The 20486-nt window shown below is 42.8% G+C and overlaps 1 protein-coding gene across 3 annotated transcripts in view; it reads right to left on the bottom strand.

Moving 5' to 3' along the window:
- Positions 1 to 20486, bottom strand: part of UNC5C (unc-5 netrin receptor C) — a 326346-nt gene that overhangs the window by 49556 nt on the left and 256304 nt on the right. For 2 of the 3 annotated variants that reach the window (XM_083179068.1, XM_083179069.1), the window contains one exon: positions 7027 to 7092. The exons of the other annotated variant lie outside the window; for it this stretch is intronic. In XM_083179068.1, the coding sequence (XP_083035194.1) occupies positions 7027 to 7092 (66 nt within the window). The remainder of the gene's footprint in view (positions 1 to 7026; positions 7093 to 20486) is intronic. 3 annotated transcript variants of the gene reach the window in all.

The raw sequence follows: 20486 nt of genomic DNA, 5'->3' as shown, positions 1-20486 counted from the left end.
CTTGCCTATAGCAAATCTCAGATAAGCTTGATGAGGCCTCCATATTGGTATATGAAGATAGGCATCCTTGATGTCCAGCGAGAGCATGTACTCGTTGTGTTCCAAGGATGCTATGACGGAGTGAATAGACTCCATCTTGAAGGGTTGGTAGGCCACCATCAGGTTTAGAGATTTGAGGTTTAGGATGGGTCGTACTGACCCATCCGGTTTGGGCACTACAAAGAGATTGGAGTAGTATCCCTTGCTCCTTTGAGTAGAAGGCACTGGGATGATTACCTGAGCCGCAAGTAAGGTGTCTACTGCACTCTGAAGTGCCATCCTCTTTGTCTTGTGCAGTGGGGAGAGCTGTAGTGAAGAATCGAGTGGGGGGAGGAAAATCGAATTGAATCCGATAACCCTCTGAAATTAGGCTGCGAACCCAAGGGTCCTCTGTTAGAGAGAACCACTGGGTTCTGAAGTCCAGTAGCCTTGCCCCCACTATAGATTCTCCTAAGAAAGCTGGCAAATTGTCATGCCACTGGTTTCTGAGCTTGTTTGGGCTCTGGACGGGTGACAGTGGCCTGAGGTCTACTTCTGGCACGAGTACCTCTAGTGGAGTGGAAACCTCTTCCCCTTCCTCGAAAGGAATTTTGTGGGCGAAAGGAATTAAATGACTGGAACGATGGCCCTGTGTATTGGCGTCTAGCAGGTGGAGGTGCTGTTGGCAGGAAAGCAGATTTGCCACCTGTTGCTTGGGCTATCCACTTGTCCAATTCTGGGCCAAAGAGGACCTCTCCCGTGAACGGGAGACCTTCTACAGCCCTCTTAGATTCAGCATCGGCCTGCCAGGAGCGGAGCCATAAAGCTCGTCTGGCGGATATAGCGTTAGCTGAAATGCGTGCGGATATCAAAGAGATATCTCTGGCCGCTTCTCCTAAATAGTTAGCTGACTCTTTTATGTGTTCCGCCAGTTGTCTAATTTCTTCTGGAGGTATACCTGAGTCTAGTCCTTCAATAATCATGTCCGCCCATTTGGCATTGGCCTTGTTTACCCAGGCAGAGACAATAGCTGGTCGGAGTTGAGCCCCAGCCGCCATGTAAATGGTTTTTAGGGTGGACTCTAACTTACGGTCTGACGGGTCCTTTAAGGAGCATGCGCCAGGGACCGGTAGAGTGGTCTTTTTTGATAATCTGGACACCGATGCATCCACTGGAGGTGGGGTCTCCCATTTTCCTAGGGCAGAAACTTCAAAGGGATAGACCACTGGAAAACGTTTTGGAATTTGGAAACGTTTGTCAGGCTGCTTCCATGCTGCTAACAATTTATCCTGGTTTGGACAGGGGAAAACTATGGAGGATTTCTTTGTTTGTCCAAACAGGTCGAACTCCTGTGGTTCTGGAGTTGGATCGTCCGGTAATTTTAACACCTGTTTTACCGCCACAATAAGAGCTTCCACTCCCATGTGAGTGGGTTCAGGCTCAGGTTCTGGGAGAACCTCCTGTACCTCTTCCCATTCTCCCTCCTCCATTTCATTATAAGGAGCATGATCCTCCTCTGAATCACCCTCCCCTTCAGAGTACACAACCTGTAAAGGACGCTTTTGTCTCACAGGTGCTGTTCTTTGGGGATTTTGCATGGATGTAGCCAGGGTGTCTACAGATCTAGCTAGAGTAGTCACCCATGGAGGCTCAGCACTACGGTTTTCTGCTAATTCTGCAGATAACCTTTCCATGGTACCTGACAACAGAGATACCCATTTTGGTGTGGGTGCCTCCCCTGAATCACCTGCCTGGGAAGACGGTGGAGAAACAGTGCAGGCTTTGCATAAATTAGTCTTTCCATCAGCCGAGTGCTGTGTAAATCTAGCATTACACACAGTACAGACATATAGCTTCTGTGAAGCCTTGGTACTTGATTTGCTGGTCATGATTTCAGCACAAACCCGGTCTGATAGTATACAGATATCTGTACTCACACACACACACACACCCAAAGAGACACACAGTACAGATATGTTACTGGGGTGTTGGGTCCTGGAGGTTAGAAACTACCACCTATTGCCCCGTACTGTCCTCACTGGGACAAATAATTTTCCCCACACTACTGCGCTGTGTAGCCCGATGCTGCTGAACACCTATAGGGAGAAGCAGACATTAACAGGGCTTTTGCGTGTGTGTTGTGGCCGCGCCATGCCGCTTACAAACAGCCTCAGGCTTCTTCCCGCCTGCACCCTCACCCAAAATGGCGGCTTCCCGCGCTCCCTCCGACGCGCTGCTGAGGGCTCCAGCCGCGCACCTGTCACTAAACCTCCGACGAGCACCTCTGCGTGCACCGCCGGAGACTGGGGGAGCGCGGCTCTGACCCCCGCTGCCGCCTTAGGGAAAGCGCGCGGTCGCGATGCAGCGGTACTCACTGTGTCTGTGTCTGACGGTCCCTTCGTAGGCGGCCGCAGGAACACTGGAAAGTCTGGCAGATGCCTTTAGTGAGGCTCTGACAGGCTGCTTGGTGTAACCAAGGGCGCAGGACACCCGGACCCACACTTTTAAGTGAAGCAGGGAAGGGTTCCTTTCTTTTAAATATCTTCCTTCTGGAGCAGTGTAAAAACTGTGACCAGCTCCCGTGGCACAATTTTCTAACTGGGGGTATGATGGGTCTTAGAGGGGAGGAGCCAGCCTGCCCTGAAACAAATTTAGTGTGCCTAGCTCCCAGCATTCCCAGCTCTAAACCCGATGTAATCTCCAGTGTCTCCTGCTGCATGAGAGAGAAATATATTTTTTTAAATGCTGTCACCTCAGCTTTCAAAAATATACGGTTATCTTCAATTATAGGAATGTTTGTAGTTAATTAGAAGGTTTTCAGGCATTAACTACTCATATATACAGCTTGTTAAATGGAGTTGGGGCAGGCAGGTCATTTAGGGGCTAGAACAGACTTTGTGCTGCGGTCCTGAGTCTAGAGTAGACACATTACTGACACATAATCAACATCTTTTATATTCGCAGGTCATTTACAATGGGAACAACATAGAATTGGCTAACATATCTAATTCCACTATGGCTCACACAATCAAATATGTGAACAATGACTTTCCTGGGGACAAAACATATGACACAAGTATCAGTAATGAACATATAACGGGTAAAAGAGAATGAAAGTGGATGGCCAGTGCTTGCTGAAAGCCATCGGAACTGCAGTTAAATATGTTTTATAGATCATCCCTAGGAGAATTTTATGAGGGCTCTTAAACTCTGCCCATCTTACTCAAAGTAATTCTGTGCAAATGGCAGCTGGCTCATTCTAGACCATGTGTTGATATATATTTAAAAACCTTTTTCTAAATTGTATCACATGTAATATAGTTTATGTCCCTTGGATAGATACTCCTGTAGGGTGATTGCTGGCTGGAAGGAAGAAGAATACACTGACAAACACTGATGTGACTTAGCCTATAACAACAAAAAAGCTGCATGAGCCAACTGTAGGCCGTGCCAATGGCTGCTGAACGCTGCTGCAGAATAGAACTCATTCACATTACATACAAGATGAAAGATAATGACAGAGTGTCCCTTCCGCAACAATCCCAACAGCAGAGAAATGATTGATTTCACATACCCTCATTTGCATAACTCAGTTATGGAAGCTTACTAATGAATTCATATTATTTATTTTGTATGAGCAGGTGAAGTCATTATGACTGTAATTCAGTTCTCTAAACATTTCGATCTGAATCTTCATTAATGAACCACCCGCAAGAAGGGAAAGGTCTGGTAACACGATTACTGTGTGCCATGTTACAGAACTTCACCTCCTGTGGAATCTGGCAAATGACACTGATTGCTCTCAAATACCGTCATAACAATTATGAGGGCACAGCTTAATTGTTTTAGATGAAAGCAATGATCAAGCTTGTTTTTACATCCCATTGATCACACTGTTAACTTCCAACCACTGTGTTCTCTTTCTGTGTTACAGTGGAATGTGTGGGTTTAATATGTGGAAATTCAATGACTCTTTTCCACAGTTTCAGAGGTGTCAGAATCACACCATATCAAATGACTAGCTATGACCCATGTGAAGAATGCACCAACTGTGCGCAGTCTACAGGTATTATAAGATCCTCAGTCAAGTATTTTCAAAGCTGTCAGTGTTCTTCTCACTTATACAATGACTGCATCTAAATTTCCCAACCCCACAGGCATACTTGGAGGTCATGTCCCAAAGTCCCATTTGGCCTATAACTGCATCTCGCATAACTGCAATTGCAGGGCATTATCGCATGCCCCAACACATCTATTACTGTGCCTTCCAATACCAGACCTCCACAGACACACTGCCAAATTGATTCTAGTAAACAGTAATTACCCCATGGTTCTTTCACTTTGCCACCCCACTACACGCCATCCACTTTCTTTTCTTTTACCCATATTTTGCTCCATTTTGATTTGCTACCCATCCATCCCCCTTTCTATTACCCCTTCTGCCCTCTCCACCTAACCATCTTTTCCCACTCCTACCAATTTATCTCCCACTTGTTCCAATTTATTGCTTTGTTCCCATTTCTCAAGTATGATGCTTCTTACAACTGCTGGAGATATAAATGCTGTCTCATGTTGATTATCTTTAATAAATAAAGAAAGAATGTACAAAAATAATTCTAAGAACCCATCTCTTTTACCAGCTTGTGTGACCACCACCCACCCCTAGAATTGTGGGCTATAGGCGGCTGCCCATTGTGGTTTTGCATTATAATGGCCCTGCAAGCAGCAAATGTGTGCCCTTGAGGTAGAAACTGTGCTGTCTTGTGCCCTGGTAGAGGAACCCATCTGATAGAAATACTGGCCCTTATTCAGATTTGATCACAGTACACATTTGTTCTCAAAAAGGGAAAAACCATGTGCACTGCAGGTGGGGCAGATGTAACATGTATAGATAGAGTTAAATATGTGTGAGTTATTTTGCTTCTGTGCAGGGTAAATACTGGCTGCATTATTTTTACACTGCAATTTAGATTTCAGTTCAATACAATACACCCCACCCAAATTTAACTCTCTCTGCACATGTTACATCTGCCTCACCTGCAGTGCACATGATTTTGCCCATTTTGAGAACAAATTTGTACTGCGATCAGATCTGAATAAGGCCCACTATTTGCTGAGAAGTTACAAATAAAGCAGCCTATTATAAAAGGCTTTTAACTGTTCAGAGTCAGTTTGAGAAATGTGTACATGATAGGTAATATTCAGTGCATCTGTGGAAACCTACAGATGTACAGTAGCCTTGCTATTTGTTGCTGTGATGTGTTTGCACATGCTCACGCATCCACAATTAGCATGACCACATCTAGTGTTCCTTCTAGGGACTAGGGCAGGCAGGGCACCGCTGAACGGGGGTAGCATAAGGGGGGCGGCCCGGGCCCCCCTGATGTCACTGTTTTGGGCAGTCCCAGGCCGCCAACGTCACAAAAGGGGCATGCCCGGGCCGCACCATGATGAAAAGGGGCCTGCCCGGCCGCCACCATCAAGAAAAGGGGTGGACCAGGCCACTGGCGTCACTGAGGGGGCAGGCCTTGCCACCCCGAAGGCTCTAGACTGCTGGGGAAGCGCCGGGCATCGCTATCTACAGTAGCACCGGACTTCCCCGGTCACACCGGAGGGGTCGGAGGCAGGCTGTTTTAGTGGGGCGCTGCCAGAGGGGCAGGGTGCATTTTGCCCTTTAAAAATCGGGCAGGGCGCAGCACCCCGCTAAAACAGCCTAGCGTGAACACTAACATCTGTATGACAAACAGCTAGAAGTTTAAGAAATGTGTTTCTGTACTTAATACAATAAATTATGTTTAGTGTTTACCAACACAAAATTAGACTTTGCTTTATGTGCCATAAACATCTAAAATTTTACAAGTTAGATGTGGGAACAAATGTATTAAAATATATTGAAACCAAGGGTGGAATGTAAGAGTTTTCCCATTTCTTTTAACGCGGCAATCATTTACATGGCAAAATCAACTCAATTGCGCACACAGAACATTTAATGATGGTCGTCTGGAACTTAAGCACAATGGCACAGCTATCTTCGAAGCAGTGGGGTCATGAATTCAATTCCCAAGCAGGAATCCATCAGTATGGATTTTGTATGATCTCTCCATGTTTGTTGTGTTTCTTCTGGGTAAGTTGGTTTCTTTCCTCACTCCAAAAATGAATTTGTAGGGCAGGCATAGCCGGATTTAGAAGGGGTGCAAGGTATTCTGTACCTGCCACCCCCCGTATTAGGGGCCACCCCAGACTGTGCTCAGTGACATCACTAGCTCTCCTGATTCCTGTCCCAGTGTGTAAGTAGTGCAGAGCCTGCTACTATTCTAGCATGTGACAAGATACATGATACAGTAGATTTTATTTTTCTATGTGTATTTTAAGGTTGTTTATGTTGTCTTAGCCGACCATTGAATAATGTGGAAGGTACACCCATATCTAAGTGACTCTCAGGTCACTTAGATTTGCATGCGCACTTGACAGGAACTGGGAGGGCAGCTAACAGCTGCCCTCCCCCCGCCCCCGCATCACAAGGCAATTTTCATGGGAGCGCCCAGCATCTTCATGGGAACAACAATTCCCATGGGTGAATCCCTCAGCCCCCCACCCATGTGTTGGGAGCATGTGCCCGGCAAACACTCCAGAATAACCTCCATTGTGTATACACCGGAAAATGGTGAAAATACCATTAGAGTTCTTCCTGTTTTCTAGGATGAAAGATATTTCCCAATATATAATTTATTGAAAGTAATCCCTGCATCCCTCTGTATTTAACTGGTTGTTTTCCATATGAGCAGAAAATGCTGAAGAATAATATTTGTAAGTAAATATATTATATTAATAGGAAATACTAAGTTACAATGCTGTTTTGTGCACATTGTAATGCACTACCTGAATAATAATTACCTAAGAAGCAGACATGTTTACTAACAATTTACTTTAGTTAATAAAAGATTCTTAACAGAGACTTCTAACAATTAACAATAAAATAAAATAAAAACAAATACAACAAAAACTTACAAGGATATCCATATTCTTTCTGTGTTTTCTGCTCATTGGTTCTGGGTGAAAGAGGGAAAATCGGGCCTTAAAAAAAAAAGAAACAGAAAAAAAAAGAAAAAGGAAAAAACCATATGAATGAAATGAACAAATGTAAAATAATGAAAATAATCATGGAAATAAAAGTGGTTTAATTAAAAGGCAAACAGTGTTGAGAGTTTGTAAATGTGGGTCTTTTGTCTGCTTGACAGCTTTCCCTGCAATTATTACTGAGCAGACGGGATTTCAGTGCCAAATTTTGTCTCAACTCGATAACTGTGGAAAGCTTAAATTCTTTCTTCTGTTGAACATAAACGCTAATGGATCTATTTTATTATATCAAAAGTCATTTGCATATGGAAAATCCCTTCACTTTATATTTACTGTGTGCCTAAATTGTAAAAAGTGTACTCAGACTTTGATTTGCTGTTCTTGGTTGCTACCGAAAGAGAAAGAATTATATGGCTGGTATTATGAGACAATATAAGGGTTATCAAAGCATACTTGCCTACTTTTGAAAACTAGTTTCAGGCAGATTATAGTTGGTAGTAGAATTTTGCACAGTGCCCCATTGAAGGGGCGTGTCATGCTCCAATTAAAAGGGCGTGTCTAGTTCCATATATGGAGATTGTGAAAAGATTGTGAACGTAGCCCCTAGAAGCGTGGGTCTGTACTGCTACAACCTTTAAAATGACTTATATCCAAATGTAGATGAGCCCCAAAGCAGTTAGTAAGAGCTACTATACTTGGTAAAGTGCTGGGAAATGGTGCTGATGATTCAATGTAAATGTATCTGTCTCTCATTCCTTTTATCACCAAAAATGTAACAGTGTGATGTGGGCTAGGTGAAATGAGGGAGATTGCTAGACTAATGAGGGAGAGAGGGAGATTGCTGCTATTTTAAGGAGTCTCCTGCAGAATGCTGGAGGGTAGACCACTATCTATCAAAGCTTGGAGGTAGTTAAAGTGGAGAGAATTAACCACTCATCTTCCACTTGGCTTTTTTCTGTCTGTGTTGAAAAATGACAGTTTATTTATTTATTAACAGTTTATTATATAGCGCAGCATATTCCGTTGCGCTTTACAACAGGAGACAGTGATACAACAAACTGGGTATTTACAAACTTTCAAAGGTATGAGCGCCCTGCTCGCAAGCTTACAATCTACAGTTACAAGCTGATTGATTTCTACTCACTGGGGCAGATGTATTAAGCTTTAACAAGAGATAAATGCAAGGGTGATAAGGAGAGATAAACGTCCAGCCAATCAGCTCCTTACTGACTTTTTTCAAACACAGCCTGTAACATGTCAGTTAGCAGGTGATTGGCTGGACGTTTATCTCTCCTTATCACCCTTGGATTTATCTCTTGTTAAAGCTTAATACATCTGCCCCAATATTCCCTATCTTGAAAGTTGTCAGATGCCTGAGCATAGTCTTACATTGCTTTAGCTCTTTAGAGCTGCCTAACTTAAAGTTTCCTTTATTAAGCCTGGCCCACTAGCATACATCAAAAGCGTTCAAGCCTATGATGGTTCTAGATAAACATGAACACTAGATTACAGATTGTATCAGCAGAGAATGTGCTTAATAAAATACAAATGTACCCAACAAAATGGCTTGTCTGTTGTTGGCACATGTATTTTTCTGAGCTACGGTATTAGAATCAGTAGACGATTTGTAACGATCCCTGGAATATGACTGATTTAATCTGAATATTTTCAGCAGCAATATTGACAAAACCCATGTAACTGACATAATTTGGAAGCAAACCAAAGATTGATCATTAAAACTGCAATCCCCCTGCGTTATCTAGGATAGGGGAACCTTCTTATATTGATGTGCAGTATGACAAGGTGTCTTGGCCTATTTTTTTGCCAATAAAGTTAAAAGTAACTTTAGAGATTTGTAGACCATAAAATGTATTACTAAAATAGGACAGTGTAATCTTTACAAAGGTAGAGGCTAGCCTTTTTATCTCTATATCACTGCTGGATCTTTTATCCGTATCCAATGGGAAAATGTTGAATTATCTCTAGTACCAAAGGCCAATGATGTGAGGAAGCAGGGAACATGCAGGGGCTGACAATGGTCTAGAGCAAATTGTACAGTCATTTCATCTGCTGAAATGAGGATGAAAGACTGGTAATTTTATCTACTTGAGCCAGTAAGAATAGAGCAAGTCATAAAGAATGAGATAGGAAATCAAGAGTTGCAATTTATGTGTTTTTCAAGACGGGGTGATTTTAGCTCAGACAGATCCTATGGATAACTTGCAAAAAACCCAATGGTGACAAAGAAACAAATCAAGGGTTGGTGACCATCTGTAGCCTATGTATGTTTGGTAGCATAAGCCTTTATCAGAATGATATTTTACCTAAACCCAAAGTACAGCCATAGCAATCACATTTGTTATATTTGCAGCTTTGTTCTGACAGATCTCACTGTGGTGTAGCTTCACTCACTCACCTGTCTCTGGGGCTAATTCAGCACGGATCACTGAATCGAGTATTTGTAAATCGAGTGATTATTGAATGACTGTGCATGCATACAGTATGGTAAAATGCATACGGATCATAAACGCAATCCCATCACAGTTTGACTGATAAGAAGCCAGTGTTTGGGGGTGGTAACCTGACATATTTTGGTTGTGGTAGATAAAAACACAGACGTGCCTAGGCATTTTTAAGGAGGTTCTGTGACGTCGTGATGACCACTTCCACCGTGTCTCAGTAGCAGGTTAGTGGAAACCTCAGAGCTACTTATTTGCACAGACAGTAAAATCCTTTCAATGGTTCGGGAATTGTGTATGGACGTGGATGCCAATTAGTGATCCATTCGCAATTCTCTTGCAATTTTGGGAAGATTCTATTTGTGTCTTGGTGGCAGTTTACTCCTCACAGTCCTCAAATCAGTGATCCATGCTGATTTAGCCCCTTTGTTCCATACTCATAGGTATATACGCAGTTATTCCCATTTGCAGCGTGTGTTCGCACGCACTGGCTGCAAATGGATGTTTGACACAAATAATACGGTCATAAAGTAGTGCATACCTTCCCTTTTGGGATTTAATTCCAATATCAATAAGCTAAATATGAAAATACAGTGAATCATGTTCTTATTTTGTAAGTACAACACTTGTAAATGAAGTATCTCTATTTTAGTCTCACTGTATGTTAGCATTGTGCTGGTAAGTTGCAAAGGTGCTTTGTCCTTGTTAGAAGCATGTTCACTATTGGGTGGCAAAGCTTCCCTACAGGATAGTCCACTATGCACTAAATATGTAGCTCTATTGTATTTTACTGAGCGTTAATGTTTGTAAATACTGCGGGCAACCTTGACCTTGATGTGAAGTTGATGCTTGTCAGGAACCGTGTACAGCTATCACTTGCATTATATTTTTTGTACAATCAGCACAAAAGCATGTTTACTAGTATTTAATAACAGGCGCTAAGTGCAATTTTAGATATTTGTGGTCACTGAAGTTCAGGGTCATACTGTATTTACAAATCCTTTTTTTCTTTACTAAAATAATGTAATAAAATAATGGATGTTTTCACACATTTTTACACAAATGTACGTGTACCACAGGGATATTTTGTAAAAAAACAGCTTTTCCCATACCTCAGATGGGAAATGTGACCAGCCTAGTTTTACAAACTTCAAATGTTCAGGGATTATTTATCACCACTAATGGGTCTGGTACTATACATGTGTGTGTCTTGTTTTTATAATGAGTCCATTAGGGCACCTAATATACAGCAAACTGCACAAACTGGAAGTTTTGGGGTTTTCATGCGAGAAACTATGTCATCTTTAGATGGTACTTATCTCTCCTCTCCTTCCTATGGAGCCCTCCTACTCCTCCACTCTGGGTTACCTGCAGCCGAGAGCATGCGTGACCTCACAGCATGCATGTGCACAGGGCAGAACCAGCATCTATAAGTATCAATTTATTTATTTATTAGCAGCGCATACATATTCCACAGCGCTTTACAGAGAATATTTGAACATTCACATCAGTCCCTGCCCCAGTGGAGCTTACAATCTATATTCCCTACCACATGTACACGCGCACACAGACATACTAGAGTTAATTTTGTTGGGAGCCAATTAACCTCCCTGTATATTTTTGGATTGTTGGAGGAAACAGGAGTACCCGGAGGAAACCCACGCAAGTACGGGGAGAATATACAAACTCCGCACATGGGTTTGATTCTGGCGGGAATCAAACCCATGACCTCAGCACTGTGAGGTAGTAATGCTAACCACTACACCATCCGTACTGCTACTTCATAGCTTTGTTACAGATCAAGGGGACATATGCTTTTCAGCACAGCTGTCCCCACACCAGAAAAATAAATTGCTCCTGTAATTAAGCATTCAACGACAGAACTTGCGGCAAGTTGGATGCTTATTGAGGGACATACTACCCCCAATGAGGAATAGGGCCACAGATCTGTTCAGACCAAACACCTCTAAAATACTGGCATCTCCAGAAGATGTTAGTAGAGGCTTTTCTCCATTTCTTGTAGTCCACTGCTATTCCTAACATCTGACAGGCAGAGCAGATCCCAGAGCCAGCGTCTGTGATCATCCCAGAGCCAGCATCTGTGTACACAGACTGCATGAAGAATGGGAATAAATGATTACAATAGAAAGTAAAATGTATTTGCGGACAGGGACCTGCCGTGCCGAAGGCGGAACTAAGTGGAGGATGGCATGACTTCGGGTATAGGGGCATGGCCCAGTGCCTCGACCCCTGTTTTTATAATTTTGGGGGGCATGCGCATCCAGGGCAGGCCCCGGTAAAATTTTGGGGGCATGGCCTAATCATGGAAGCATTGCCACAATTCGAGGGGCGAGTGTTATTGACCACCCCCCCCCCACCTCAGCAGCAGCACACACCTACAGCATGTGCTGTGCTGACAGACGGCTCAGCATGAGCTCTCACGCTGTCAGTGTGGACAGCACATGCTGTAGGTGTGTGCTGCTGCTGCTACTGCCCAGGGGGGGGGGGGGGACCAGTGCCCACGCCGGGACACTCCAGCAAGCCCGGGTAATTAGTACCCACTCCTCCCCCTCTCGCCCGCCCTGTGCCCATCACTCCAAAAGCAGTTGGGCAACCCCCGGCTTCTTCCTTCCCTGCACTTAACAGATGCTATGTGCTTGATCTCCGGCTCCCCAATTGCCTTCCTCCCTGCATGTGGAACATTGCCACCTTCGGGAGGGACAGCCTCGGAATAGCAGGACAGACCTGCTGTAATCAGGACAGTTAGGAGGTATGACTATGAGATCAGGTGATGCTGTGTGGTCAGTGAACTTCTATACAGCTCAGCCGATCGGGTTAAAGGAGAAACTCATCGAACAAAGATTGCTGGATGCAGTTTTATTTTTGTTTATTTTCTATTACCTCCCAACTTTTTACTACTGCAAAGAGGGACTTCTGTGCTTGCTGCAAACTGTGCTCAAAATTAAGCCTTATGGGAAATGCCATGACTGCTAGCTGCTCCATCATTTTTGTTAGTAAAGGAGTTTTTGTGAGCTGCTGGCCAGACACTGAGAGGTAGATGTATGAAGCAGTGATAAGGGAGGAGAAGTGATTATCACTGGCCAATCAGCTCCTAACTGTCCTTTTTTAAACCCAGCCTGTAACTTAACAGTCAGGAGCTGATTGGCCGGTGATAAAGTACCAGGCACTATAAATCACTTCTCCTCCCATATCACTGCTTTATACATCTACCTTTCAGTCCCTCTCTCACATTAATAGGTATGATCTATTCACTGCTCTAGAGTAGCTAATGTGAGAGATCTTTGAGCATGGCAGGATAGTGTCTGAAAAACGGGACTGTCACACCAACATTTAGACAGTTGGGAGGTATGGAAAAGAGACTTTTGCTGTAGCGGCATTGTATCTAATTGCAGTGGGTTAATGTGTTTGCTGATAGATGGCGTGGCATTTTTCCCAGTTGCGGATGTTTAGAGAACGGAGTCCGCCGCAGTTTCTTCATTCCTGGAAAGTTGTTTTGCGCAGTCGGACGCATGATGGATTTATCTAGATCAGCGCAAAGAGCTGTTATCCACACCATATGTGTGTTATCACGCAGTCCAACCTGGCTTCTATGGGCTGCATTTGGTGCAGTCCATAGAAACCATGGATTTGCAGTGGCACTTCAGCAATAACTATCACAGAGCTTTGGTTGCGGTGGGACATCATGGGTGGAATACGTGGAGCAGTGCACAGAAGGGGAAAGGGATGAAACAGAATGGAGGTTGGGGCTGGGCAGAACAGTAAGCAGACTGAGGTTTCCTAGCATATATCTTGAAAAATTTCTAAGGAATATATAATTACTTATCATTTTAATTTACTAATAATACAGGTTTAATAAAAATTGTGGTGATGATTTACTTGCATATAGAGAAATGTGCTACTATTACATTAGCAAGTAGCATTCTTATACATTAAATGTATGGTTTACCCACTATGGTTTATGGTTTACACACTATCCAGCTATGGTGACAGAAGCCTGCATCAAGTCTACTGCTTACTAATGGTTTGGATAGGCTTCTTGTTCTCTTGAAAAGGACACATTTTCTGCTTATTGGCTAATAATATTGTACAGTGACATAACATGCTGTATATTATTTAGCGAATGCTTTGCCTAAGCATTCCATTGATTAAACAATGAAAAGCTATTCATCATTTGTTATTGAACCACTGCTGTACGCAAATTTTAATGGTTCACCATACTTCAAAAAAGGTACTCTGAATTATCATTACCTTCATCTGACAGGCGCAGATGAAATACAGCATTAAGCTTCCTTCTACTTTAGTCATCACTTCCACAAGCTTTTTACATAATAAAAGAACAACTTGTGATAAATAATCTGGAAAGGGGCGGCTTGCATTTGAAATCTGACAAAATTGTATAATGAGAATTCATAATATTAAATACTTAGCATAACGAACAGTATGCCAGCCGTCCTGGAAGAGTAGAAAATGGGCCACGATAGATCTAAATTGCATAAATTGAATTTATAGGCCAATGAAGCATGTACCTTATACTACCTATTGGCCTGAAAGCTGTAGTACTGTATTTAAAGGACACAGGGATGTACTATATTCTATATGTGTAGACCTGATTATTTTAATCACTTATCTCCGCTATGTGGACCAATAAGAAATAAAGATTTTCCTGAATGTAACAGTATACACATATAGGGAAAAGGGCTCCAAATGGAGCCCATCCTTATGATGCGTATGAAATGAATTGATCACATTAATGCACCATCTATAGTTTGCAGGTGTGTTGCGGCCATTATTGGGAATGTCCCCTGTAATTTGTGCAAAGTGTAGCCCATAAACTACAGTGACAATCGCAAGCTTTGCATTACAGAGCTTGGTAAATCTGGCAGCATAACAGTCCCCTTAGAAACCTATACTTCTGCAATTAGAAATGTCGGGACCACTGCAGAAATCACAAATATCTGCTGCGGCCCATCCATGGTACAATCACGGGGTGCGTAATATCTGTGGGTAACCCCTGAAAACTCATTACAGCATGCAGATATTGTTTAAGTTAAAGTGTATGCCCTTGTGGTGTCAATTACACATTTGGCACCTAATGTGGCTTGTGCAGTCCATACACATGCCATAGACGTGCTGTTTAAAAGGAGGCATGGGATGTGGGTGTAGCAACACATCCTGACCACCATTTGCTCCACTCCAGGATGACGGGAGATGCAGGCTGCCCTGAAGACTGCCTTGTTTGAAGTGCTGGCTTTTACATGGTGACAGCAGCTGGGTGCTGCATGTAATGTTGCAGAGTAACACCCACTGTTACTGAGTGGGAACTGCACTTTGTTGTCACCCCCTCCACCTGAAACTACCAGACTCCCCCCCCCCCACACACACACCGTCCCCCATTGTGATGCCACTGGTATGCCCATATGTTTTAAGGTGCCCATATATGTTGTGATAGGCACCATGCGTTTTGTACTAGATCGCATTGCATGTGTGTTGAACTTTATGCAATTAGATGCAATGCAATCTACTACAAAAAGTATCTGCAGCACACACTTTTTGAGCTGTGCGATGTGATGGGTGCGGGCACACGTATCGCACCACACCCATTATATTGTACCATGGATGGGCACTTTTAGAGTATGGGTGGGATGTACTGAGCGGGAAAAAAAAAGAGACAAAAAGGTCCCGCGATCTCACTCTACACTGAAGCTCATGGAGTCCAGTTATCATTTATCATTGGTGGCAGTCAGGAACAGTATAATTTTTTATTGTCGCACATCAATAATATATTATTTTTTTTCATCTGTATTTAAAAAACACCTGCCCTGGTAAAGTGCTTTGCAGTAAAGTGATAGATAACACTTTCTGCTGGCACTAAACCAGCACATGCACAGCCTAGCGGAAACAATATCTGTTATAGACGGGAAGGTCGGTGCATGGACGCTGCTGATGAGGGAACAGATAATTTTTCCTCTGGGATGATGTCCCCATAGGTTTGGTATGGTTCACATCATCTGAAGATGGTATTAGATATCAGGGCAAGCTCTAAATGCAGTGTGTATATATGGATAAAACAGGAGGTATTTCTGTTCTCTGCTGCATTAACTATTTCCTAAATAGCCTCGATACCTACTCTAAATCATGTGGAGACAGTCGTTTAGCTTTTAGAAACACACTGTAGCCAGGCCTCAGGGATAGAGTGCTAACAGTGGAGCATCGCTACAGAGGGTGCACAACTTACTCAGGGCAAATACATTAGTAATAATAACCAGAAGCAAATGCTCTGTATTTGACACTAACAACATTCAAAGAGATCTGAATTGTATGGGGCTTTGTTTGTTGCACATACATACGTTATACACCTTCTCTTCTGTGTATCCACTAGCCATAGGCCTAGCAAGGGAGCAAGTAGGGTTGTCTGTGTACACAGTAACAAAAAATAGCTACATTTTGAAATGGAGAAGAGTTACACACCACACACAGAAATAGATAGATAGATGGATAGACAGACAGACAGATAGATGGATCGATTTAAAAAAGAAGGCACTCAAAATTAACTTTAACATAAACCCTGTTCCTGTCACATGTAATGTATGAAGCAGTGATAAGGGAGGAGAAGTGATAAAGTGCCTGGTATTTTAATCACTGGCCAATAAGCTTCTAACTGTCCCTTTTTAAACCCAGCCTGTTACTTAACAGTCAATAGCTGATTGGCTGGTGATAAATTAGGTACTTTATCACTTCTCTTCCTTTATCACTGCTTCATACATCTACCCCATAGTTCCTGCTGAAAAATAGCACTTTATATATTTATGTAGATTATAGAAGTTACTTTTGTAATTGTTGCTATGGTTTTCCTTTTGATTTGCAAATTATTAACATAATCATGCACAACTTGCTCAATAATATATTTTGTTTTTCTCCTATAAAATATAGCATTTGTATCCATATGTATTTACATTAACTGTGATCAGTAATCTGTTTTATGGAATGTTATGTTAAGAAGATTAAGTAACCCAGTGGTTTTATTATTCCATACTTTACCTTATCAAACTAAGTGGAAATAAACATATACGGACAGCTGCATTGCTGATAAAAGAGGCCATAGCCAAATGAATTGAAGAAGAATTGTAGTTATGAAGGGTGGCAAGGAAACATAGAACAAACCTCCTCCACAGCCATATATGGGTATTAAAAACAATGGGGTGGCACCCACCTCAGCACCAGGAATGGGCACTCCCCTTATTGAGCATAGTCATCCTGCTAAATAAGTACTCCCTCTTAAATAGCATAGCACTGGTCTCTCCCTGATAGTTAAGGTGGCCATACATCAGAAAGACCGGTCTTACAATCATTATTGTGTCCAATTTTCCTTCAACTCCCGGCAGTCCTTGGTGGTTTTTTGACACACAATGTACTCACAATCTGTCATACAATCCATCTGCTGCATGATTGTATGATTGAAGCTTCATTTAAATAGGGGGCTGGCCTACTAGGATTAAAAGTATAGGAGTACCAAAAATCCTGTTTTTTTTTTTTTAATTCACAGGTTCTGCTCACATCTGCTGTGTTATGCCATTATTAAATAGCCCTAATGAAGCAATCCTCTGAAAACTGTTTTCAGAGTAGTGACAGAATTGTGCAAAAGGATGTCCACCACTCTCTCAGCCTCCCACCCGTCTGCCGCTTGGATACTTCTGCGGCTCCCAGCATTTTCACTGCCACGGTCCGCCCGGAAGCTGCACCTCTCTTCTCTGCTAGCCAGGGAGGGAGTGTCACATGACTCTGGTTGTATGAGCCATCTAAAGACAGATTGCATGTGTTTAAAAGCACATGCAATCTTCTCCCAATCCCAACTGATCTGACGTGCAGCACTTCAGATCAGTGGACCAATCCTCCAATCCCCCAGGGGCCGGCACTGCATTATTGTGTGCACATGATGTGCACACAATCTGTTTACAATCCATTGAGATTGTATGATTGGGTGCAATGTCTTTCAGATGTATGGGGGCCTTTACAATACTCCAGAGATAATCCATCTGTTCAGGTTGTGGCCAGGGTGTAGCTTGTCCACCAAGATCTTTCCTGCATGCTTATTGACCCTGGCTAGGTATAGTTCTTGGACAGTGGGGAGCTCTGCCCCAATGATCTTTTCTGCCATCCTCACCACTCTTTGCAACCTTCGTCTGTCATTCTCGTTTGCTCCTCCGAACCATATTGTGATTGAGGAGCAAAGGACAGACTCTACTATGGCAGTGTAGAAGATGAGCAGCAGCTCCTGCTGGATGTTGAATTTCTTGAGTTGCCTCAGGAAGAACAACCGCTGCTGAGCCTTCTTGACAGTTGTAATGATGTTGGGACCCCATTTGAGGTCGCAGGAAATCTTTGTTCCTAGGAATTTGAAGGCGTCGACCCTCGACACTACTCTGTCAGATATTATGAGTGGGTGCATGGCATTTGGTTTCCTTCTGAAGTCCACCACCATCTCCACCGTTTTGAGAGGGTTGAGGTCAAGGTTGTTTCCGCTACACCATTTAGTTAGCCAATCCACCTCCCGTCTGTATGCCAACTCGTTTCCATCCATGATTAGGCCGATAACCGTTGTGTCGTCTGCAAATTTTATAATTTTTACTGACTGTTCTGCTGAGGTGCAGTCGTTTGTGTAGAGGGAGAAGAGCAGGGGGGAGAGGACACATCCTTGAGGGGCACCGGTGCTAATTGTGCATGTGTTTGACATGAATGCGCCTGCTTTCACCGCCTGTTTCCTTTCAGTCAGGAAGTCAGTGATCCAGGAGCATGTAGGTTCTGGGACTCCTAGTGAATGGAGTTTTGGCTCCAGGATGTGAGGGATGATAGTGTTGAATGCCGAGTTGAAATCAACAAATAGTATCCTTGCATAGGTGCCTGGACTGTCCAGGTGCTGTAGAATGTGGAGCAGCCCTAGGTTGACTGCATCCTCGACACTTCTGTTTGCTCGGTAGGCAAACTGCAGGGGGTCGAGGTGAGCATTTGTCACAACTCTAAGGTGGTTCAGCACTATACGTTCAAGCACTTTCATGACCACCGATGTTAGTGCAATCGGCCTGTAGTCATTGAGGTCTTTCGCAGTTGAGCTCTTGGGAACCGGTACGATAATTGAGCCTTTGAAGCAGGTGGGGACCTTGCACATTTCTAGTGAAGTGTTGAAAATCCTGGTAAAGATAGGGGCGAGCTGTGTTGCACAGGTCTTGAGGGCAGATGGAGACACTCCGTCTGGGCCTCCAGCTTTCCTAGGGTTGACTCTCTTGAACATTCCTTCTACCTCTGTTTGGTCCACCCGGAGAGTCTGGGGGTGGCAGTTTTGGAAGGAGGGTGGGCAAGCCGTTTTGCCCCGGTCAGGGGTAGGACTGATGCAGGTAGCTTCCTTCTCGAGCCTGCAGTAGAAATCATTCAGCTCATTCACTAGTTTCTGGTGCATGGTGGAGGGGGTTCGAGAGATCTTGTAGTTGGTTATAGCTTGCATGCCTCTCCAAGCTGACGCGGGGTCATTGGTTGACAGGTTGTTTGCCAGCTTGTCTGAGAATGTAGGCTGTCACTGTGTCGGTCAGATTCAAAGATAATAAGCTAACTAACCCTGTAATTCAACAACAGTAATATAAACAACTACACTACTTTTTCTCTTTAAACACCTAAGAATCCATTCCTCAAACTTAAGCTATTTTTTCTCTCTTTTGTCAAACTAATGGTGTGTACACACTTGTACAATGTGCATGAGATTTTGACTATATAGTCAAAATCTCATCTGGATCGCATGCAGATCACACAGATTTTAACCCTTGCGATCCCGACGCGTGCTCCCGTATCGCAGCCAGAAAGTCTTGGCTGCATAGACTATATAGTGCAGATCTGCACTATATAGTCTAAATTGTATGCAGATAGTCTAAATTGTATATATAGTCTAAATTGTAGAAGTGTGTACACACCTTTAGATTGGATGTAAAAAGTGCATACACTTATTTGGTTTCAAATGATTAGATAGTTACTAATAAACAGTATACAGTACAGAGTTACATCCACAATGATTGTAGAGTAAACCATGTGGTGCAAGTTTTGTACAACTGTCATGTAAAAGTCAATTAAAAAGAAGTAAAGGAAACAGAGGGCAGAAAGAAGCAATCTGCTTCTCTACATTTCTTCCAATCATGTAGACAAAATCACACACTTATTTTTTACCTATGATTGTAATACACCCTTAAACAAGCAATAAAGCAATGTATTAATATACTCTGGGTATTGCTAATGGCAGATGTAATTTATAGAATCTGTTTCCTCCTTCTCATCACACACACACACAAACGGGATTGTGATTGTAATGATTACAACAGAGCTGAAGCATCCTACTATTACCTGCTTTATTAGACAAGTGTGATAATTACACCAGGAAGCTGGTATAGTGCACAAATCAATTTAGAAAATGATTGGGAAGCAATCAAGTAAGATGAGCTAAATAATTGAGAATAGGAATGGCTTACATATGAGTTAATACAATACTTTATAATGAGTATGCATGGTAATAGCAATTCAGTATAATAAAATAAATGCCAGCCTCCCCAGGGCAGCAATAACTGGGCCGAGATTTTCAGGGGACCCCAGAGTATTCACTGTGGAATTCTGAAGTTAATTCCAAACTCTCTTTAATATAGAGTTCCAAATTCATTCTCTGCTTGGCTGCAGCACACAACTAGCCAAGGACTGTATAATGATATGAGAGTACCACAAGCTGGTGTGTGAAATAAAGTCTCTGCATGTTTTGTAAGCTGCAAATCTATCATCCATGCAGGAGGAATATAAGGTACATAAAAATGTCCGTCCTTTATAAACCTATTAAACATATGCATTACACCATGTAAATGTTTTTGTTAGGAACACAAATGATTA

Source organism: Crinia signifera, chromosome 1 (genome assembly GCF_055691185.1).
Source record: "Crinia signifera chromosome 1, ASM5569118v1, whole genome shotgun sequence".
NCBI classification, from domain to species: domain Eukaryota; kingdom Metazoa; phylum Chordata; class Amphibia; order Anura; family Myobatrachidae; genus Crinia; species Crinia signifera.
Note: the sequence above shows the minus strand (reverse complement) of the source record. Positions and strands in the feature narration are given on the sequence as shown.